We start from the raw sequence: 25,246 nt of genomic DNA on the forward strand, positions 1-25,246 counted from the left end.
ACTACCAATGAAACATAATATGGAAGCATAAATCAGGAGACAGAAAAATTAGGCTGGAGGTGGTATAGTATGGTGGATAACCCAGCTTCACTTGTCGTCTCTGTTGTCATCAGTTGGATCAGTTGTCATCTCTTCTCTTGACTGATTTTGTGACTGTTAGCTGTCTTACTTGGAGTATTAATAGTACCTTCAATATTATGAGGGTAAAATTAGATAATACTTGTAAAGTGTCTGCTTATGAAGTGTAATTTTCATTTCCTTATGCTTAATTTAGTTAGCTGAATTTTACTTTAAAAGTTAGAAATGGATAAAGCTGGATACTTTTTTGTGTGCCTCCTCTGCTGTAGCTCTAACCTTAGATAGACCGTTGCTGCATAGTGAGTATTTTCTAATACATATGTAATCATTTAAAATAATATTCTTCTGCCAAGAAGCCTCAGCAGAAGTGGGAGAGGATACACTTTGTACTTTCAGGGCTCCTAGGCTTACTTATGTGGCTTTTTGCAGTGAAAATTTAAATTTGGCTATTATATTTTTTAAATGAGTAAAATATTAGAAAGATTGTATTTCTAAAATGAGAGGCCAAAGTAATTGAATTTCATTTCTGTATTTCAGATTATAATGTGTACGAACTGACCTTTGTGAATAGAACTATATATAATTTTTTTAAATAGAAGGAAAATCTTAAAACTGCTTTGCCTTTGCCAAAATTATTTCTAAGAGGCCATCTTTGCAAAAAAAACTTGAAACAAATTTAAATTGAGGTATAATGGACATATGACATACTAGTTTCAATTATATAACATAATGATTCAGTATTTATATATACTGTGAAATTATTTCATCCATCACTATTCCAACCATTACAGAGTTACAAAACGTTTTTTGTATGTGATGAGAACTTTCACAAGTTAATTTCTTGGCCACTTTCAAATATATACTGCATTATTGACTACAGTTGAAGAAGGCAATGGCACCCCACTCCAGTACTCCTGCCTGGAAAATCCCATGGGCGGAGGAGCCTGGTAGGCTGCAGTCCATGGGGTCGCTAAGAGTCAGACACGACTGAGCGATTTCACTTTCACTTTTCACTTTCATGCATTGGAGAAGGAAATGGCAACCCACTCCAGTGTTCTTGCCTGGAGAATCCCAGGGACAGGGGAGCCTTGTGGGCTGCCCTCTATGGGGTCGCACAGAGTCAGACATGACTGAAGTGACTTAGCAGGAGCAGCAGCAACCAGCAAAAAATTAAAAAGAAAAGTTTTTTTTAAAGATGTAGTCTTAATTATTATAGTGGACATCAATTTATGTATCAATATTGAAAAATGTATCAATTCTGGAAATTGATATATATTCTACTAAGATTTAGCTAAGACAATAAACTTTTCTTATATTTACTATTAAATACTTTGCTTTCTGTAAAAGTTACATTGTATGTTCTTTTGGCATTTAAACTATTATTTGTGGAAGCTGGTTCTATGTATATTAGTGTTAGTACAAAGACATGCAGTGTTACTAATGCTTCTAATTATCTCTACTTTGATAATTTTTAGATTCTGCTTGTTTTCTAATCTAATTTCTCTTTCTGGCCAGCATAGAGCTTCTGTGTAATAAACTCTTTTATACTGGGATATGACATGTATGCATAAAAGTGCACAGAACAAAAATACAGTTCAGTGAATTATCACAAAGTGAAAACACTTGTGAAACAATCTTCTATGTTAAGAAAGAGAGTATGACCAACATGCTAGAAAGTCCCCCTTGCATAAACTTTAAAAGTTTCCCTTTTTATCTGGAAAAAAAAAGTTCATTTGTATTTTGAGACAGTCACTGAGTGAGCAGGTTTGTTACAGAGAATAATTGTATTACTGTATATTAGTGTCAGTGCCAAAATTCAGCATTTTTCCTCCCTCTGTACCATTTACCACCTGCTTTTTTCTGGTGAGTTTAGAATATTATAAAATTAGAACATTGTAGTATTTCGCAATAGAAACTAACAAAATAACTGAAAATAGACTAAGTAGTAGATTCAGAACTTTCATAATCACCATGAGTAGTATGCAGATATATTAAAGTGAAACAGGAATTGGAGATTATTTAAACAGAAGTAGAACGTGTGAAAGGCAGAAGATAACCAAGTTCAGATTTTGAATTAGAGTAAGATGTCAAAAATATTATTTCTAATGAAGAAAGAAAATGTAGAATACAGAGTGCAATATATTTTCACTTCCATTGAGAGTATCTTTTAAAGGAAATAAATATCAGTGGACTTTTAGCTAATTGTCAAGAAATACCTTGTTGCTGAACCAAAAAAAAAAAAAATCCTTGATTTTCTTAAGGAATTTTCTAACATTCTTCTTCATCAAGCAAGCTGAGCACAAATGAGAATATCAAATTTAAATCTTCTTTTGACTGTTATTTTTTCTTTTTTTTTTTAATAGATTTCTATATTAGAGAACACAATGCCATTTTAAGACCTTTAAATAAAAAAAAATTAATTCAATTAATTGTTCGAAAAATACATTTGTTATAGTTGTGTGTTACAGCTGTGGCAGTTTATTAGGAAACCGTAAAATACCCTTAGTAGAGTCATGTAAACAGGCAATTTGAATGAGGTACCATGTTGGCCCTGCTAGGAGGTAAAATTAGAAATGGTAATGACTTTTCTGGTCAACAGTGAGGTTCGGAAGAACAGCTACTCCAGTGGTGTCATCCATCTTGCCTCTGATTTGCTCTTCTGAATAAGAAAGAGCCTGGGCTGGAGAGTACAGGGAAGTTATACAGTGGGTTGCTGTGAGTGCAGTGATGCTTATTTGTTTCTTTTGGAGTTACATAAAAATATAGCCAAAGGGGAATTTTAATCCATCTAAAAAGATGAGGGAGAGACAGGAAATTCAGCTGTGGCACTGGCATAAGAGGCAAGAATGAGAATTTAAAGTGTCATTCAGTGTCTACATCTACAGGGAGAAAATCTGAAGCCATTCATATAGTGTCTGTAGGTAGAGAGCGTTAATGGTTCCCACATAACCTGTTCCTCTTCACCATCCCACGCAGTGGGCTGCATAACTCTAATGTACTCCCATTTGTTTTTGCAAGTGGGAGAAGGATTCCAGTGACGATCCTTTTCCAGCAATAACCAGGTACTAAAACTAATTTAGATATCACCTAAATAGGGTTGGACATGACGTGGCAACTAAACAACAACAACAAACAGGAGCTAGGATTTCTCCTGCATTGGCAGCTGGGTTTTTTACCACTAGTGCCACCTGGTAAGCCCTGGGTCTAGGGTTTCTATGCAGTAGTCTATCTGCAATTCTACCCAGTACTTAAGACAATTAAATGCATTTTTCTTAACAACAAAACCCTGAACATTACTGATAAATTCATTCTGTGTTAGGCTTTATGGTGTGGTGATTAAGAGTAAGGGTTTTAGATTGAATGTCAATTCAGCAGTGGAGACAGGACTTCTGAAAATGCATCTCTTCCATAAAAGCAACAGGAACACTTGCAAAAATTGTCAGAATAACTTTGTTGGAGCTCAAGAAATTCATCAAAGGTCTGCAGTAATTTGGAAAGTGTACATACAAGAAAAAAGACTACATGTTATTATTGTCAGTGCATTTTATAGCGTTTAAGCTTGCACTACTGACCACCCTCCCTCTTGAGCTCTACAGTGGCCTTGAAAACCTATAGCCTAGATGTGCAGTGAAAATGAGAAGTGGGACAACCACTGGAGGGAGTAGAAGGGGACTGGCACTCCTTCAGAGCTCCGTTCCCAGAGAATTTTCATTATTTAACCTATTTGGTCGTTTCATGGAAGACCCCACTTACAAGGCTATCTTTTAACCTGACTTGGAGCTTTCCCAGTATGAATAACCTTTGATCTAGGGGTTTTGTCCAAAACAGTCAGAAGCAGTTGCTGAACATTGCCACTCTCTGATGCAATAGATAACAGTTGGGGCAAAACTAACCAAAACATTTATTTATTTATTTATTTTAACCAAAACATTTAAAAGGAACACCTGGGGAATGAGGTTTCCATAATGGCTATGAAAAGTTTTTGTGTATTCATGGGAATTTAGGTGGCTAAGCACATGCATAGGACTGTGTACGTGCCTAGGGCTGTGCTCAGTAAAGACCTGAAGAGATCCTGATTTCTTATCTCAGGATAACATTCAGGTTTCCTCTGAGCAGGGTAAGGCAGAGTTCTAAACTGCCTAGCTGAATGTTGTAGGTATGCTTCAACGTAAGCACTCAATGACCCTTGACTGGGAGAATTACTGGTCTCAGGCATGTAAAGACATGTGAAAATGAAGTCGTGTTCGACTCCTTGCGACCCCATGGACTGCAGCCTACGAGACTCCTCCGTCCATGGGATTTTTCAGGCCAGAGAACTGGAGTGGGTTGCCATCTCCTTCTCCACGGGATCTTCCCAACCCAGAGATCGAACCCGTGTCTCCTGCATTGCAAGCAGACGCTTTTATCACCTGAGCCACCAGGGAAGCTGCCTCCAATCAATGGCTGTTTATTAAGCTAAGTGAGCAGAGGTTTCCATGGTCACTTGTGACAAAGAATACAAACTTTCAGAATTAGTTCAGTAATGTCCTAAACAAATAGCAACTATAAGAATCAGCAGCAACAGTAACTCCTAGGGAGAGAGAGAAAATCTGATTTTCAGAGTTGCCATGTTATATTATTTAAAATGTCTGGTGTTCTGTATAAGACTTTGAGACATGCAAAGAAATACGAAAATATGACCCATACATGGGGAAAGAAGGAATCTGTAAAAACCTCTCTCTGAAAAAATCCAGGCATTGATACTGCTAGACAGAATTTTTAAACTATTTTAAATATGTTTAAAGACATAAAGGCAACCATGTCTGAAGAACAAAAGGAGAGTATGAGAACAATGTCCCACTAGATGGAGAATATAAAATTTTAGATACACACAAATCAGTTTTGAAGTGGGAAAAAGTGTACAGTAACTGAAATGAGAAATTCAGAAGAAGGGTTCAATAGCAGATTTGAATAAGCAGAAGCCAGAATCAGTAAGCATGAAGATAGATCAGTTGAGTTGAAGAATAGGAAGAACAAAGAATGAAGAAAATAAGTAGAGCTTCTAGACCTATGGGATACCATGAGGCATATAAACTTTTGAGAGTCCAGAAGGAAAGGAGGGAAAGGGATAGAAAGAATATTTCAAGAAATAATGGCCCCAGTCTTCTCAAATTTGATGAGAAAATTAATCTATACATCTCAGAAGCTCAACAGATTATAAGATGAGTGAATCCAGAGATTGAAACTTAGATGTATCATAATTAAACTATCTAGAGGTAAAGAGAGACTGTTGAAAGCAGCACATCATGCACAAACTGGGCTTTCCAGGTGGTGCTAGTGGTAAAGAACTGGCGTGCCAGTGCAGAAAACATGAAATGTGGGATTGATCCCTGGGTCAGGGAAGTCCCCACACCCACTCCAGTATTCTTGTCTGGAGAATTCCATGGATAGAGGAGCCTGGTGGACTATGGTCCATAGAGTCTCAAAGAGGCGGAACTGATTGAGGCAACTTAGCATGCACACATGCACAAAGTATCCTCCGTATGATTGACAGTTGATTAATCATTAGAAACCATTGAGGCTAGAGAACAATGGCATGGCATATCCAAAGTGCTGGAAGAAAAGTCTGTCAATCAAGAATTCTATATTCACTAAAACTATCCTTTAGGACTTCCCTGGTGGTCCAGTTGTTGTTAAGAATCTGCCTGCCAATGCAAGGGACATGGGTTTGATACCTGGTCAGGGAAGATCACATATGCCACAGAGCAGCTGACCCCATGTGTCACAACTGCTGAGTCCACATGCCTAGAGCCTGTGTTCCACAATACAGAAAGCCTCTATGCAGCCGTGAAGACCTAGTGCAGCCACAAAAAGAAAAAAATCCCTAAACACACATATACACAGACACAAGAAGAACTGTCCTTCAAAATGATGGTGAAATTAAGACATTCCCAGGCAAACAAATCCTGAATGACTGCTACTAGCTGTCTCACAGGAAATGTTAAAGGGAATTCTGGCTGAAATGAAAGGACACTAGACAGTGATTTGAAAGCATATGACATAATAAAGAGTACCATTAAAGGCAACTATAAAGTTATACTTTGTACTATGTAAAAGATAGTATAAATGTATCTTTTACATCTTGTAACTTTAAAAAACTAATTTTGTAACCTTTTTTCCTCCAATCTAAAAGACAACTATACAAAACAATAATTACATATCTCTGTTGGAGGCCATGCCATTTTAAAAGCTGTAATTTGCATGACAATAACAGCATAAAGAAAGAGGATGGGAATGAAGTTATATAGGAGAAAAGTTTTTATATACTATTGAAATTAAGTAGTTTTTAATCCAGGCTAGATTGTTATAAGGCAAAATGCTAATTTTAATTCCCTGTTAAGAAAATAGCTAAAAAATAATATAGTAATAAAATAAATGACCAAAATGTTTAAACAGTATACTAGATAACATGTATTTAGTACAAAAGAAGATTGTATTGAAAGAATAGAGGAACAAAAATAATATGTCTCTAAACATATGTGGAGTCTAAGTAACAAAGTTCTTAATAACCAGTGAGACAAAGGAAATCACAAGGGAAATTAGAAAATAGTTTGAAATTAATGCAAGAAAATATACACCAAATCTTATGGGATACAGCTAAAACAGTGTTAGGAAGAAAATTTATAGGTTCAAATACTTCTATTAAAAAAGAAAGAATATCTCAAATCAATAACCTAATGCCTCACCTTATGATTCTAGGGAAAAAGGGCAAGCTAAACCTAAAGGAAGAAATAGGAAGGACATTATAAAGAGGAGATCTGAAATAAATAAAATAGAAGAAAACAAAAGCAAAAGCTACTTCTTTAAAAAGGTAAACAAAATTGACAAACCTCAAGGTAGACAGACCAAGAAAAAGAGAAAGGAGACTCAAATGACTAATTTGGGGAAATAAAGGAGGGTGTTGCTACTGAACTGTTGGAAATGAAAAGGATTATAATACTATGAACAATTGTATGGCAGCAAATTAAAATCTAGTGGAAATAGAAAAATTCTTGGAAAAATGCTAACAGCCTATACTGACTTCAGAAGAAAAAGAAAGTCTGAAAAGGCCTGTCACAGGAAAAGAGATTGGATTAGTTATGAAAAAAATCTTCCCACAGAGCAAAGCCAAGAACAGTGAATTCATTGATAAATTTTACCCAGTACTTAATGAAATGAAAAATTAGCATCAGTTCTTTATAAACTCTTCCCAAGAAATAGAAGATAGGGGAATACTTTTGTTCTCATTTGGTAAAGACAGTATTACCAGGATACTAGATAAGACATCACAGAAATGAAAACCACAAACCAATATCCCTCAACAAAAATTGTCAACAGAATCCTTATAAGCTGAGTTCAGCAATATGTAAACAATATTTTATACCATTATCTACTGAAATTTACTCAGAAATGCAAGGTTGGTTCAGCTTAGAAAAATCAAGTCAGAGTAATATACCACATTGATAGAATAAAGGACAAAATCACATCATCACCTCAACATACACAAAAAAGGCCTCACAGAAGTGAATACCTTTTCATGTTTTTCATTATAAAAATGCTGAACAAATTAGGAATAGAAAGAAGACTTCCTCAGCCTGATAAGGGGACCTGTGAAAAATCCATATTTTATGGTGAATAAATGAATACTTTTCCCTTAAGATCAGAAATAAGACAGGATATCTGCTTTCACATCTTCTATCTAACATTGCCCTGGAGATACTGGTAAGAGTAAACAGGAAAGAAAAAGAAAGAAAAGACATCCAAATCGGAAAGGAAGAAACCATTTTGTTTATAGATGGCATATTGTGTATAAAATTTCCTAAGGAATCTACCAAAAAAATCTGCTGGAGATAATAAATGACCTCATCAAGTTGCAAGACTCCAAATCAATATGCAAAATCGGTTGTATTTCTATACACTAAAAATGAAAAACCTGAAAACAAAATTAAGTTGGTGCTCCAATTACAAGAGCACCAACAAGTATAAAATTCTTATTAGTGAATTTAACAAGAGAATTGCAAGACTTGTTCACCAAAACTGCAAAATATTGTTGAAAAGATTTAAGGAATACCTCAGTTATTGGAAAAATATTCTGCGTTCATGCATTGAAAGGGTTAATGTAGTTAGCTGGCAATAATGGATCTACAGATTCGGCATAGTCCTGTCAAAACCCCAGCTATTGACAAGACTGATCCCAAAATTGATATGTAAAGGAATCTAGAAATGCGTAAAGAGCAAAAGTTGGAGGATTCACAGTTCTGTTTGGATTAGGCAGTGGTTTCTTAGGTGTGACACCTAACACATAAGCAACCAAATACAAAAAGGGATAAATTAGACTTCACCCAAATAGAAAACTTTTGTGCCTCAGAGGACACTATTAAGAACTGACAACTTGTAGAATGATAGAAATTATTTATAAAACATGTATCTGATAAGGAACTGGTATCTAGATTGTAAGCATTTCTTACAGTTCAATAGTAAAAAAAACTAGTAACCTGATTTTAAAAAGGGCAAAGGATCTGAAAAGACATTTCTCTAAAGAAGATATGCAAATAGTCAATAAAACACATGAAAAGATGCTCAATATAATATGTCATCAGGGAAATGCATATTGAAACCACAGTGAGAATACCACTTCACTTCACAGCTGTAATAAAGTAGACAGGAAATAATGTTGGTAAGGATGTGGAGAAATTGGAAGCCTCATATGCTGCTGTTGAAAATGTAAAATGATGTAGCCACTTTGCCTAAAACACCCTGCTAGCTACATTTTACCTAGTAATGCCTCTCTTAGGTGGAGAAGGCAATGGCACCCCACTCCAGTACTCTTGTCTGGAAAATCCCATGGATGGAGGAGCCTGGGAGGTTGCAGTCCATGGGGTCGCTAAGAGTTGGACACGACTGAGCGACTTCCCTTTCACTTTTCACTTTCATGCTTTGGAGAAGGAAATGGCAACCCACTTCAGTGTTCTTGCCTGGAGAATCCCAGGGACGGGGGAGCCTGGTGGGCTGCCGTCTATGGGGTCGCACAGAGTCGGACACAACTGAAGCGACTTAGCAGCAGCAGCCTCTCTTAGGTAGATACCTTAAAGAATTGAAAACAGGTGTTCAAACAAAACTTGTACCAGATATTCTTAGCAACATACTAATAGTAGCCGAAAGATATTGATAGGAACAATTCAAATATTCATCAGCAATTGAATGGATAAACTGCTGTATCCATACAATGGAGTACTATTCTGTCATGTAATGAATGAGGTACTAGTACATGCTACAATGTGGATGAAGCTTGAAAACATTTTGTTAAGTGAAAGAGTAAGGCACAAAAGGTCACATACTGTATGATTCCATTTATATCAATTTTCTAGAATAGGCAAATCTGTATATAGAATATAGATTAGTGTTTGCCTAGGACTGGAGTGGGAAGACTGGGAAATGAGAAGGGAAGTGATGGTTTAAAAATACAGGGTTTCTCTTTGATGTGATGAAGGTATTCTAAAATTGGTTGTGATGATGGTTAAACAGCTTTCGGAATTTTACTAAAAAACCTCTGCATTGTACACTTTAGATAAGTGAATTGTGTGCTATGTGAATTGTATTTCTATGAAGCTATTATATACAAACGCACACAGAATGAATGTCTATAGTGGCTTTATTTATAATAACCCCCAAATGGAAACATCCAGATATCCATCAGTGAAAGAAACGATAACCAAGTTGTGATATATTCCTACCTTGTTACATTATTTAGCAATTAAAATACTAAACTATTGATAGGATGAATGAGTCATAAAAATAATTTATCAGAAAGCCAGACATGAAAGAATATGTACTGTATGATTTCACTTAGTTTAAGAACAGGTTAAATAATACATAGATCTTTACTTGGTTGACTCTGGGAGGGGTAGGAATGATATTTACCAGAAGGGAATACAAGAACTGGTTGAGGTGATGAAAATGTTCTGTATCTTGATTGAGGATTACATGATGTAACTGTTTAAGCTTATCAAACTATGTACTTGAGATTAGTGAATTTTATGGTATGTGAAATTTATCTTTAAAAAATGGCCATTAAAAATATACCTTTAAAAAAGGCCTGGGAACTGGCATTATAGAAACTGTTACAGGATCAGAGACATGGTTTCAGATTTGAATGCTACAAGGAAGCTGGAATTAAGCCCCTGTTATGTGGTATAAGGAGCTTCAAAGAGCTTGAACTTTTCTGTCACTGAAAAGATAATTGAAAAATTCTGTTTATTGGCCCTGCCTAGGAGGAACAAGAATAATCTTATCAATATGTGTAAGGCCTTGGATAAAGTTTGAGAACAAAGCTTGCCTAAAAAAATTAGTGTTCTGTATCTTCACCATGCATGGGTTATGGCTGTTAACCATGCATGGGAATTTATGCAGTTTGATGCATAATCTCAGACTGAGAAGTTATCCAGACTAGACTAGAAACTAGCACAAGCAAACACTAAATAAACCTTTTAAGAGTCTGAGACTCCACTGCAAATGTACTTATAAAACCATCCTAGGAAACCAAATTATCTTGACAGGGAGCTGCTGAACACAACAAAGAGAGGAATACCAATTTAAGGTTTAGAAATAGTATTAGAGTGTGTAAAGCAATCTTTAAAATTGGTAAAGAGTTAAAAGAAGGCATAGAAAGCAAAATGAAAGAATTTTCATTCATACCTGAATTGTAGGTATGCCGGTAAGACACAAAATGATCACAGATAGAAAATTACCCATTATCCAGTTGAAATTGTGCTTAGTAGGGCTTCCTTGGTGGCTCAGATGGTAAAGAATCCACCTGCAATACGAGAGACCTGGGTTCGATCCCTGGGTTGGGAAGATCCCCTGGAGGAGGGCATAGCAACCCACTGCAGTATTCTTGCCTGAAGAATCCCCATGGACAGAGGAGCCTGGCGGGCTACAGTCCATGGGTTGCAAAGAGTTGGACACGACTGAGAGACTAATATGAGTACAATGGCTGTATCAATTTTGAGTGAGTTTTAACTTAAGATTACGTGATAATTTAGTATATTTAATATTCTGAACTTTTATACAAAACACTTTAATACCATAATTTTCTTAAATTATTTCTGACTGCTGTATATCATTAGTTATTGAAGGGCCTGAAAGTCTGGTGATAACTTTAGAAAATTACAATTTGGATAGCGTATGAGTAGAACTCACGAGGTGTTTTTTTCCTCAAATGGTCCCCCTCCACTGATAGCCTCCCAACTGTACCCACCGTGTTACTAGCCAAATGTAGGCTCATCTGAGCCTAAGCATTCCTTCTCTAAGCACCCAATCAAGGTGGGAGATTATTGAGAGTAGAATATTTTTATTGCGGTATCTCTTGATTAAGAAATGGTGGTAACTTGGTAAAACTTGTCTCTTTTGAACAGTTGCAACTATGTACTCTCCATACTAAATAAATGAGATAATGTTTTATTAGCTTATTTTTAAATGAACTAGTATGAATTCTTAAAATATTGTACAAAAACCTGACTATATATCAGATATACAAATATGTATACCTGTGTCTGTCTATTGTAATCTATTGTTATGGCATCATGAGTTTCTATCTCCTTAGCTGAGAAGTTGATGCCTATTCTCTGGGTGTTGGTATCCAGTTTAAGGAATTATAGTTTGATTAAACCATGCTTTGCAAACCTCTTTGAATTACTCTGCCTCTGTTTAACTTTTAAAATGATTCTTCCTCTAAAACTATTCATAGATAGTATCTTGTTCCTAATTATACAGTACGTGCATACTAGTGGAACTTTAGTACATAATTATGTGTTGCTTAGTTTGCCTCTGTCTGTTTTTAAACTATTCACTTTTGTGTTTTAAAGGCAAAGTTACTTACATTTGAACTTAATGTCCTAACTCTAGAGATGTTCTCCGTATAAATGATTCTCAACACCTTCCAAGCCTGGAAAACCCGAATTCTCTTTAAATCCATTTATTCCTAATATTTACGGTACAATCTTCCTTCTCTCTTTACTGCTCGAGTGACCCACTGTTTCAGTAACACTAATCTGGGGCTTTGGTCCTTGCTTGAATGTGCTCTCTTCCCTTTCTTCCCAATAGTTAATTTTGACAGATTCTCCAGCTTTGTTTTCAGATTTATAAATACAGAAGTGCTGCTGGGTTTTCTTGTTCTGTGGTGCTTTTCTTTCTACTTTTTCAACATTGACACACTTGGATTTCCTACAAGTGTGGTTAATTGCGAGATTTGTGAAAGTTTAACTTTTGGTAAATTATTTTGGGTTTGTTTCTCTTTGGGATTCCATCAGTGTTTCTTACATTGTTGCCAACTGTATTCTAATTATATTTCAGACCTGATAAAAATGAGTCCATTTAAAAAAAAAAGGCACCATACAAATTGTTTTTGTAATTCCCCTAGTATTTTAAATTAGAGATTTTTAGTGTGGTGTTAACACAACATGTTGAGTACTGAAAAAGAATACTTTGAATACCTAAACAGGACCTTTGTTTTTTTCTTTTTGTGTAATTTCTTCAAATTAATTGGAAAAATTATTCACATTTAACCATAATTACTTGATACATTTTTATAATAGTTGGCAGCATTGTCCTTGATTCTCTGTTGGTGTGGGCTTATATAATGTCTTTTTCTTTTCTCCATTTTTTGTTTTTCTTTTGCTTCCTAAGGACATGATGACACAGCGCCATGTGCAGTTTTGAAAAGTATGGATAGTATTAGCTTTCTCCAACACCCAGTCCACCAGAGGAGCTTAGAGATTCTGCAGAGGTGCAAGGAAGAGAAGTACAGTAAGGCTGCAAATGCTGATTAATAAACTGTGTTATCACATCCATTTGGAAATGGAAACCAGGAGCATTCTACACCTGAGTGGAACCTAAATGGAATAGACAATGTGACCTCTATCGTCCTTTGACCAGAGAGTCTCAGGATACCACCATTGAGACTTTCATTCTTTTTCTTGATATAAAGAAAGAATTGATATATACATAAAGATAATATACATGTTCTTTTAATTTGGATGACTATCTATGATTCTTGAGTTGTTATTTATACTTGGTTACAAACTTTTAATTGATTTCCATTTTTGTTTTTAAAGTATCCAAGTGATGAGTAAAAATGAGTGTTGATTTTTTTCTGAACTTTATTGAAATCTAGTTGAGGTAGAATAAACTGCAGGCCAAAGCATACAGTTTTGACATATATGTGAACTCATCACAATCAAGATAATTAACATACTTAACAGTGCCAATAATTTCCTCTCTTTTGAATTCCTGCTGATTTTTATGCTTATTTATACTTGAACTTCAACATCAGCAGTGTTGTTTTCATGTATCATTGGCAAATCCACTTAGTTTGACTATACTTCTCCTATCAGACTTTGCCATGTCTGGTTTGGAGCAAAACCACCAGTTAATGTTTTGGCTTAAGGAAGAATGATAGAGTCATAATGGGTGTTCTTCTTTTTTTTTTTTTTTTAATATAAAATTGGTGTGAAAAGATGCCCTTGGTCTTCATTTTCTCCTTTTCTATTTGTTCTACTCATTCTGCATGAAAATGGATTCTTTTGGTTGTGGAATTATTGTTGTTTGGCTGTTGCTATTGCTGTAGTGAGAATAAAGGGATCCTTAAGAATACTAAGAATACTTAAGAATACTAACTCAGCAGTTTGCATATAATATAATGGACCTAAATTAGTTAGTCTTGTATTTTGAGCTTTTTATTGATCACGGATTTACCTTTGTTAACTTCACAATTCTGTGATTGAAATTCCATGGAATATTAGTGTTTAATTATCAGTAAAAGGAGAATATAAGTAGAATTCCTAAAGGCAAATGTTGTGGATTCTTTCTTCAGTTCTTCTTACTATGCTGTTTTGGTATAAGAAAATGTGTAATACATTTTGAAAAATATTATTAAAATATTTTCTCATTCTAGAAAAGCAAAGGTAAGTATTTAATTAAAAAATACATCTTAAATGTTACTGTTAATTATTGCTCTTGTTTTTAAAAGATATACAAGTCTTTATTCCAAATACACATCTTCCTTTTCTAAATCTTTTAATCCAGGAGATAATATTGAAAACAGTCTACAAATCTTTTGAGGGGGCACTTAAATGAGGTCTTTTTAACTTTTAAATAATTCCAAGTAGTTTATTTGCTTTGTCAATTTTCATGACTCACAGACCTGATTGTTTCCAGGTAGGTATGTATGGGTGTAGAATAGGAAGGCACCAATTTCATCATGAGCTGCAGGAGGATATTGTACATTGTACTCTTGCAAGTTTATTTCTACATTAGTAGAAGTGGACTTTTCCATTACTTTAGGTATTTTATGCTATTTTCCATTATAGTACTACCAATAATTAAAATTTTATAATATATAAAATTATAAATTCAAGTTTGGGAGGTTGTTTTAAAAAAAACTGGGGACTAATTTTAAGGTAACAGTTTATTAAAAACACTGGAAAAGAGACCAAAAATACTAACAGACCAAAAAGAAGCAAAAACTAGTGGGAAGTTTATTCTTTAAAGTAAGTAAAATAGTGGGTAGAAAGAAAGAAAGTGAAGTCGCTCAGCCGTGTCCGACTCTTTGTGACCTCATGGACTGTAGCCTACCAGGCTCCTCCGTTGATGGGGTTTTCCAGGCAAGAATACTGGAGTGGGTTGCCATTTCCTTCTCCAGGAGATCTTCCTGACCCAGGGATTGAACCCCGGTCTCTCGCATTGTAGGCAGACGCTTTACTGTCTGAGCCACTGGGGAAGTCCATGTGTAAGAATTGGGAATTTGTGGCTTTTTACACAATGTACTCCCCAACTCCCATAGCTCGAGGGACAGAAAACCACACTAAACTGGTTTGAAGTGTCAGAGGACTAAGTTGAGGACTGGTAAAGAAGCTTGAAGTTTAGGAGGAAAATCCTGGAATGGAGAGAGCTGCCAAAAGGCTAACATCCAAACTTAGAGCCATCCATACCTAGCTGACTGCTCTGAGTATTTGGGGGAGACTGTAGGAGCTCTGTCGAAGGGTAGTATAAACCACTTCCCTGACGGCCCAGTGGTTAAGACTCTGTGCTCTCAATGCAGAGCATACAGGTTCAATCCCTGGTCAGGGATTAAGATCCTGCATGCCACACAATATGGCCAAAAAGATAAATAAGTAAATAGAATTGCAAACCAAATAGATAATTTTTGAAAAACACAAGTGCAGTTTACTGATTTTTTAAACTGAAGGCCTTTTGTTATTTCTTCATAGCTCCTCTTGGGGGATAGCTGAATTCTCTCTGTCTTTAGTTAGAATCCCAGAAGTAGAGGTGAGAGAGAAAGAGGCAAAAAACTATAGTGGCTGAAATGGTAGATTAAAAACTACTCATGTTTGAGAAAAACTAACTTGGAGATTCAAGACAATCAGTGACCTCCGGCTAGAACCAATACAAAAGAAAACCACTACTAGACACATTGTAGGCAAATTGCTAAATGCCAGAAATAAAAAGGAAATCTTGAAAGGAGCCCAGAGGAAATTACATTAAATATAGGAGAATGCAGGCATACCTCTGAGCAGTTTCAGGGCCGATTCTAGATCACTGTAATAAAGCAAATATCACAATGAAGGGAGTGACATGAATTTTTTGGTTTCCCAGTACACATAAAAATTATATTTATGCTATACTGTAATCTACCAATTGTTCAATAGTTTTATGTTGGAAAAAAATGATATACCTTAATTAAAGATACTTTATTGCTAAAAAATGGTAACTATAATCCAAGCCTTCAGGGACTAGTAGTTACATCAGAGATCACTGATCACAGATCACTGTAATAAATTTTGTAATAATGGAAAACTTTGAAATATTGCAAGCATTATCAAAATGTGACACAGAGACACTGTGTGAGCAAATGCTGTTGGAAAAATGGTGCTGATAGACATGCTCAACACAGGGTTGCCACAAATCTCCTTGTAAAAAATGCAGTATCTCCAAAGCATGATAAAGTGAAGTGCAATAAAATGAGACTTGCTTATAATGATATGATTAACACCTGTCTGCTCATTGAAAGTAATGGAGGCTTAAATTTAAAACCCAATAGAACAAGACCCAGAAAACAAAAACAGCTGTAAAAGCTATGATTTATAGTTTGTGGACAGACGAGTTAATTGTCTATTAGAAGAAAAATCAAGTCTGCAGAAAAACATAACGGAATTCATTGTTATTACAGTGCATCATCCACAATGTCCAATCATCAGTTAAGGAAAGTATCTTTCAAAAGTGAAGCTGAAATAGAGACTTCCCTGATGGTGGTCCAGTGGCTGAGACTGTGCCCTCACGGTGCAAGGGGCTCGGTTTGATCCCTGGTCAGGAAACTTGATCCCACATGCCACAACTAAGAGTTTGTATGCCACAACTGAAAGATCCTACATACTGCAATGAAGATCAAAGTTCAAAGATCCCGCGTGCTGCAACTAAGACCTGGGGCAGCCAAATAAATAAAAATATTAAAAAACATACTTTAAAAAAGAAGCTGTGATGAAGACATTTTCAGTTAAATAGATAATCTGAGGGACTTTATCCATGATATGTGTTCCAAGAGGAGAAATAATGGAAATTCTTTAGGTTAAAAGGAAATGACATCAGATGGTAACTTGGATGTATAGTAGAGGTTGGTAAATGTTTTCTGAGAAGAGTCAGATGATAAATATTTTAGGCTTTGTGGGTCATATGTTGTGTTGAAACAACTCAGTTCTGAAAGAGTTATAGACAATACATAAATAAATGAGCATGGCTACATTCCAATACAATTTTTTTATAGACACTGATACTTAAATTCCATATAATTTCCACATGTCACAAAAATACTCTTTCATTGATTTTTTTTCCCTCAGTCATTTAAAAGTTAAAATCTCTTTTAGCTTACAGGCCATGCAAAAATAGGCAGTGGGTTTGATCTGTACTTTAGTTTACTGATCCATGAATTATTATAAGGAATAAAGAAACCAGAAGTAATACATATGTATAAAAATATGACTATACATATTTTCTTTCCTTATCTAGTTCTTTTAAAAAGATTTATGGTTTTTTTAGGGTAAAAATTATGATATTGTTCTGGGGGTTTAAAATGTGTCCATCAATTTTTTGATACTCCTCCCTTCAAAAGGCACATAGAGTACTTATTGATTTCCTTCTAACAAATCGAATGTGGCAGAAGTGACAGTGTGTGACCTTTGAGGTTTAGACATAAAAGGTATTGTGGCTTTTCCTCCTCCATTTCATTTCTGGTCTCCCACCTTCTCTCTACATTGATTAGTCTCTGAGATTTGCAGGGAGGAAATTAGAAGAGAGGGAAGAAATTAGGGTTCTTAGGAGCATGAGCTGCAACTCCCACAAAGATCAGGAGCCCTGGAAAGGGAAGAAATAAGATGCTGGGAAAAGAAAGAGTGAAGGAGGGTGTGATAGAATGTTCCTTCAATTTAAACCCGTACTTCTGACCTTCTTGGGATATAAGATACTGTAATGTTCATGAACAAGATGAGGGACCAGCAATTTATAACTTGTGTAATGCAGCTACGGGGAAGGCAATGGCACCCCACCCCAGTACTCTTGCCTGGAAAATCCTATGGACAGAGGAGCCTGGTAGGCTCCAGTCCATGGGGTCTCTAAGAGTTGGACACGACTGAGCGACTTCACTTTCACTTTTCAGTTTCATGCATTGGAGAAGGAAATGGTAACCCACTCCAGTATTCTTGCCTGGAGAATCCCAGGGACAGAGGAGCCTAGTGGGCTGCTGTCTATGGGATCGCACAGAGTCGGACACGACTGAAGTGACTTAGCAGCAGCAGCAGCAGCAGCAGCAATGCAGCTAAAGTGCTTTGAAGAAAACCAATAGCTTTAAATTCTTATCTAAGAAAAGAAATAAGGTTAAAAATCAGTGATCTAAGCTTTTACTTTATGAATCTACAACAAGAAGAGCATATTAAACCCAAAATAAGTAGAAGGAAGTAAAGAATAAGGAACTAAAACCACTGAATAGAAAGCTGACAGCATTAGAGAAAATCAGTAGAAACCAAAAGAGCAATTTTTGAAATTAATAAAGCTTGAGTCCAGTACTGATCAGTAGAACTTTCTTTGAGGATGAAAATGTTCTCCAGCTATACTCTTCAAAACTGTAGCGATTAGCTACATATTGTTATTAAACACCTGAAGTTTTTTAAAAAAATTTTAAACTGGAATTTAATTAAAGCAGCTTAAATTTGAATGGCCACATATATCTGGTGGCTGCTGTACCTGGATAGTGTAGTTCTAGCCATTCTGATCAAGAAATATGAGAGAAGACAAAAATACTGTTATTTGAAATGAACAAGACATTTACGTATGGTATAGACATCAAAAGATTGAGGAGAGATAATGAATGTTTATGGCAGTGTATTCAGCAGCTTAGATGAAATGGATAAATTCCTTGAATGTTAACAAGTTGTCAAAATTGATCCAAGGAAAAATAGAGAATTTGTTTAGTCTTGTATCAATGATTGGATTCATAAATAAAATCTTCCCCCACATGGAAACAGAAAAGTCCAGACTCATATAGTTTGAATAACCAGTTTTATTTTAAAAACGTTTAAGAAAAGAATAATAACAGTTCTGCTCAGCTGTTCCAGAAAACAAAGGAGCAAGGAATACTATATGAATCATATCATGAGGCCAGTATAATTACTCTAAAACCAAGATTAGACAATGTTACAAGAAAAGCTGGGCTGGATGAAGCACAAGCTGGAATCAAGATTGCTGGGAGAAATATCAATAACCTCAGATATGCAGATGATACCACCCTTATGGCAGAAAGTGAAGAAGAACTAAAGAGCTTCTTGATGAAAGTGAAAGAGGAGAGTGAAAAGGCTGGCTTAAAACTCAACAGTCAAAAAACTAAGATCTTGGTATCCAAACCCATCACTTCATGGCAAATAGAATGTTCAAGAGAACTTTGATCCTTACCTTATATTATACATAAACATTAACTTGAAATGGGTCATGCAGCTCTTTGCAAAGAATAAAATGTTAAATTTACACAAGAAAACCTGAGAAGATCTTTGCAGTCTTGGGACAAAATTTATTAGATGGAACATAAGAGCATGAAGTGTAAAAGAAAAAAAACTGGTATTAATTATTGAAGTTCATCAAAATTGAAAACTTTCAAGATATTGTTAAAAGAAAAAGCATCTCATAGCCTGAAAACAATATTCATAATAACTTATAATACATAACTGATAATGGACTCGAAGACAAAATATGAAAAAACTGCAATAAGAGAAACATCAAAATTGAAAACTTTCAAGATATTGTTAAAAGAAAAAGCATCTCATAGCCTGAGAAACAATATTCATAATAACTTATAATACATAACTGATAATGGACTCAAAGACAAAATATGAAAAAACTGCAATAAGAAAAAACTTTTTTAAAAACTGTTTCTTAATATTTTTAAAAAACTTCAGGTGTTTAATAACAATATGTAGCTAATTGCTACAGTTTTGAAGAGTATAGCTGGAGAACATTTTCATCCTCAAAGAAAGTTCTACTGATCAGTACTGGACTCAAGCTTTATTAATTTCAAAAATTGCTCTTTTGGTTTCTACTGAAACTTGACCTCTACGGGTCAAGAGGTTTAAGCATACACTTAGAAAAGAAGATATATGAATGATCCCTAGGCTCTTTAAAGATTGCCAGCTTTATTAGTCACTCAGTATATCTTCTTCAGTGGCAGTTTTTCCCTATACTTGACCAACTATGTGCTTACAATGAATATGTTTTGCAATGTGTAAATTTTGCCACAATTTAAAAAATTAATTGCTTAATCATGAAGCCTGACATAAATTATAGATATGTAGAAAAGACTATTTTTCATGGAATTAAGAATATTAAAAAAAAAATATAGAAACCCCAGGAAATGTCTGCACCTTATTCATAAGGGCTTCCTCCAGATCAGAGTGGGAACCAGCAGCCTGCTTGCCTAATATTGAGGAGAGCTCCAGTTCTTGGAAGACCTGAGGTTTGTGGCGGGGCACATAGATTATGACATAGGGACCTTCACATTACTCTCAAAGAGAGATGAGAAACAGCCTGGCATTTGGAGTCGGGCAGGACTAGGCCCAAATTCTGGCTCTGCCACTTAGCCCTTGTGTTACTGTGTATGGAAGGTATTTCTCAGAGCTTCAGTTTCCTTCTCTGAAAGGCAGTCCCTCTGCACAGGGACTCAAATGTGATAATGAATGCTAAAGCCCTTTGGCTATTGCCCTATACAGAGACTTGCACTAACATAATTTAAAATATTCTAAAAATGTTACATGACTAGAATTCCTGTTTGAAAATGGTCGACAGAAACACATACAAGGTATGCCAGTATATATTTTGATGAAGCCTGGAGGTATGTCAGGGAGCTGTTTTTAATTGAGTTGGTAAAATATGGCTATTTATCAAATTTTGGAAATCAATATGGGTAAACAAACATGAAGGTCTACCTTATAGACAAACACAGTAATAACAAAAATTGAATATTTGTGGGGGAGTGGGGCACTCTGCCGGAGAAGGCAATGGCACCCCACTCCAGTACTCTTGGCTGGAAAATCCCATGGACGGAGGAGCCTGGTGGGCTGCAGTCCATGGGGTCGCTAAGAGTCGGACACGACTGAGCGACTTCAGTTTCACTTTTCACTTTCATGCATTGGAGAAGGAAATGGCAACCCACTCCAGTATTTTTGCCTAGAGAATCCCAGGGATGGGGGAGCCTGGTGGGCTGCCGTCCATGGGGTCGCACAGAGTCGGACACGACTGAAGTGACTTAGCAGCAGCTGGGGCACTCTCCACTGTTCTTGGAACCTTAGTTCCCTGGTCAGGGGTTGAATCCTTGCCTTCCACAGCAAAAACGCAGGGTCCTAACTACTGGACCATCACAGATTTCCCAGAATCTTTATCTTTTAAAGTAGCATAAGAAACCTTCATCTATCGGGAAAAAAATAAGTTTGAAGAGTGAAATAAATATGAAATGAAATATGAGAAATAAGTACTATGATTTTAAATTAATAAAAGTATGAATAGATTTACATCACCAATTAGAGTCTCACAATGGGTTTTTCAAAAAGTTTAAATGATATCATAAAAGAAACGTGCATAAAAGAAATACCCTATTGTGTTTACAAGGAAGATACTCCAAAAAAGGGAAGAAAATTCCCTGTGAGCAGTTGACAGTTTAAGAAGAATTTAAGAACATGAATCCAGTAAAGCAGTAGCACAAATTTAAGACTATGAAATAATCAGAATGATACTGAAACAGGTTTTGAGCTAAAAGCAGAGGTATAAATCAACAACTATGTGATCTCAATAAGTAGAGGAAACATAATTGAAAATTGCATTAATAGTATTAAGGAAAGGCCTGAGATGATTATGTGTCAACATGCAGGAGAAAAGAATGGTATGGAGAATAGAAAATGATAATTTGTCATAAGGATAATTTATATCCACGACTTAGGAATTGGATAAGTGAAATGAAATCAATGCATTCAGATATGTAAGAAAATAAAGTTGTTCAAAGTTCTAACTGAATTTGTTGATCCCAAGACATATGTTTTCCAGTAACAGTTTTTATATGGGTATAGATGTTATGTCTTCAGTTCTCCTGGGTATATACTTAGTAGTGAAATTTCTGGGTCAAATGGCAACTCTTTAATTTTTTCTTGAACTGCTAGCTGTTTTCCAAAGTAACTGTGTCATTTCACATTCAGCAGTGTATTCATGAAGGACTTCCCAGGTGGTACAGTGGTAGAGTCCACCTAGCAGTGCAGGACACACAGGAGATGTGGGTTCGATCCCAGAGTGGGGAAGATCCCCTGGAGGAGGAAATGGCAACCCACTGCAGTTATCTTGCCTGGAGAATCCCGTGGACAGAGGAGCCTGGTGGGCTACAGTCCATGGGGTCACAGAGTCAGATGATTGAGCATGCAGCACATGCATATGAGTATATACAAGGTTCCAGTTTTTACGTGTCCTTGCCAACATTTATCTGTAATTTTTATTATAGTCATGCTAGGGTGTGTGATGGAGAGGAAATTGCAACCCACTCTAGTATTCTTGTCTAGAAAATCCTATGGATAGAGGAGCCTGGTGGGCTCCATGGGGTTGGAAAGAGTTGGACATGTCTGAAGTGACTTAGCACGCATGCACAGGGGGTGTGAAGTACAATCTCATGGTTTTAATTTCATTTCTCTGGTGACTAATCATATTGAACATCTTTTTATGTACTTATTAGCCGTTTGCTTGTCATCTTTGGATAAATGCCTATTCATATCCTTTGTTCTTTTTAAAATTGGGTTGTCTTAATATTAGTCAGTTGCGAAAGTTCTTTTAATATTCTAGATTCAAGTTTCTCATCAGATATTTGATTTGGCGTTTTCTACCATTCTATGGATTGCCTTTTCACTTTCTTGATATAGAATCCTTTGAAACCCCAAAGTTTTAGATTTTGATAATTTCTTGTTTATCAGTTTTTCTCTCTGGTTGCTTATTCTTTTGATGTCATAGCTGTAGAACTATTGCTTAATCCAAGGTCGGAAATATTTACTCCCACATTTTAAGAGTTTTGTACTTTTACCATTTATATTTTGGTCTTTGATCCAAGTTCATTCTTTTTTTTTTGATGTGGACTGTTTTAGAAGTCTTTGTTACAGTATTGCTTCTGTTTATGTTTTGAATTTTTGGCCATGAGGCATGTGGGATCTTAGCTTCCCCACAAGGGATCAAACCCCTGCCTTCTGCATTGGAAGGCAAAGTTAACCACTGGATCACCAACTTCATTCTTTTCCGTGTGGTTATCTAGTTTTCTCAGTTTATGTTGAAAGATTATTCTTTTCTCATTGAATTGTCTTGGCACCTTTGTCAAATTTCTTTTGATCATAAATGTAAAGGTTTATTTCTGTAGTCTCTGTTCCTTTCCATTGATCTATTTGTCTATCTTTATACTGTCTCAGTTACTATATGTTTATAGTAAGTTTTTCATTCAGAAAGTATGTCCAACTTTGTTCTCTTTTTTCAACATTAGTTTTGCTATTCTGGGCCATTTGCATTGCCATATCAATTTTAGGGTCAGCTTATTCATTTTAGTAAAAAAAAAAAAAACAGCTGGAATTTTAATAGAGATTGCATTGATCTATAAATGAATTTGGGAACATTGCGATCTTAAAACAGTATTAAGTTTTCCAGTCCATGAGCAGAGATGGCTTTCCGTTTATTTAGGTTTCCTTTTTAAATTATTTTTTAAGATACTTTGTAGTTTTTCAGTAGATATTTTGTATTTTTTTGTTCAACTCATTCCTTTTATATTATTTTAATGCTATTATTAATGGGATTGTTTTCTTAATTTCATTTCCAATTGTTAGTTGCTATTGTATAGAAACAAAGTGGATTTTTAAATAGTGATCTTATATCTTGTAATTTTGCTTAACTTATTTAATAATAGTCCTAATATTGTTTTGTGAATTTCTTAGTATTTTCCACATACAAGATTTTTATCTCAAGTAGAAATACTTTTACTATTTTATATATAGTAATCTCTGTCTCTTAATCCTATATCCCTATTGTGTCCCTTCCATCTTCACTCTCCTCTTTGGTAACTACAAGTTTGTTTTCTGTATCTGTGAGTCTGTTGCTGTTTTACATATACACTCATTGGTATTTTTTTTTTAGATTCCACATATAAGTTATATATAGTATTTGTCTTTCTCTGTCTGACTTACTTCACTAAGCATAATATTTTCTAGGTCTCTCCACTGCTGCAGATGGCAGTATTTTATTTTTTTACCTACACATACACCACATCTTCTTATGCCAGTTGTTGGCTGATGGGCACATGGGTTGCTTCCATTACTTAGCTGTTATAAACAGGACTGCTGTGATCATTGAGTGCATGTGTCTTTTCAAATTAGCATTTTCATTTTTTCCAGATGTGTATCCAGGAGTGGAATTGCTCGATCATCTAGTAGTTCCATTTTAGTTTTTTGAGAAACCTCCATACTGTTTTCACAGTGGCTGCACCAATTTATATCCCCATCAGTAGTGTATGAGCACTGCCTTTCTCCACATCCTTGCCAGCACTTATTGTTTGTGTTTTTTAATGATAGCCTTTCTGACTGGTGTGAAGTGATGTCTCATTTTGGTTTTGATTTGCATTTCCCTGGTGATTAATGAAGTTGAGCATCTTTTTATGTGCTTGTGAGCCATCTGTGCATCTTCTTTGGGAAAAATGTCTATTCAAATCTCCTGCTTATTTTTTAAATTAGAGTTTTAGTTTAAAAAATATTGTTATTTCTAAAAAAAATAAAATAAAAAATATTGTTATTTCTGAGGAAGCAATTCATCGTCTTTGATTATCAGTGTCTTTATAAGATTAATTGATTTCTAAAATCTATAATTCATGTCAGCAATATACTGTTGCTGAAAAGTGATGCAAATAAATTAAGAATTTTTTGGACACTAAATGATTAAATATTTAATATTAAAATAATAAAAGAACTTGTATACTTCTAGGCCTTCAGCCCAGTTACCCTTGGATTTCCTAAATATATTTAAATGAGAAGAATGTAAAGAATTTATTATTAAATTCCCTAATTGGTTTCATTGTTGACTAAGATTTATAAGTAACAGTCATGGGACTTGGTTCATATTTTTATTTAGATAAAAAGGCTTCTCAGCCTTTGGCTAAGATCAAGTGTAGATGTTTCTGATATGTTTAGCAATATTTGCTATTTAAGTATATTAATTTCATTTGATCTTAGAAAAACTGTTTTGTGTTTAGTTTCTGGTAGCATTGATTGAAAATTTTTGCTTTCTATACACTAGATATAACTCGGAAAAATCCCAGAACACCTCTTTCTGATCTCCAGGGCATGAATACTCTAAATGAAAAAAACCAACAGTAAGTACGTTTGGTTTATGTTTTCAAGGAAGTACAGAAGAAATAGCTCTAATTCTTAGTAATAATACTTCTGGGGCTTTAAAAATATGAAGAAAATCAGGCCTTTAAAAAAAACCTTCTTAAAACTTTTATAAAAGGTGTAATAAGGTTAGAGTTAACAATAGAGTATATTGTCTAAGATTGCTTCTG

The 25,246-nt window shown here is 35.3% G+C and overlaps 1 protein-coding gene across 39 annotated transcripts in view; it reads left to right on the top strand.

The window, feature by feature from the left end:
• The window catches only part of MYO9A (myosin IXA), a 257,518-nt gene that overhangs the window by 130,582 nt on the left and 101,690 nt on the right, over positions 1 to 25,246 (top strand). For 29 of the 39 annotated variants that reach the window (XM_086322710.1, XM_086322713.1, XM_086322718.1 and 26 more), the window contains 2 exons: positions 12,781 to 12,900; positions 24,982 to 25,057. In XM_086322710.1, coding sequence (XP_086178836.1) covers positions 12,781 to 12,900; positions 24,982 to 25,057 — 196 coding nt within the window. The remainder of the gene's footprint in view (positions 1 to 12,780; positions 12,901 to 24,981; positions 25,058 to 25,246) is intronic. The other 10 variants (XM_086322730.1, XM_086322734.1, XM_086322726.1 and 7 more) reach the window with 1 other exon arrangement.

This window comes from Bos grunniens, chromosome 10, assembly GCF_055505025.1.
Source record: "Bos grunniens cultivar Pamir isolate PY7600 chromosome 10, Bosgru_T2T1.0, whole genome shotgun sequence".
In the NCBI taxonomy this organism is placed as follows: Eukaryota; Metazoa; Chordata; class Mammalia; order Artiodactyla; family Bovidae; genus Bos; species Bos grunniens.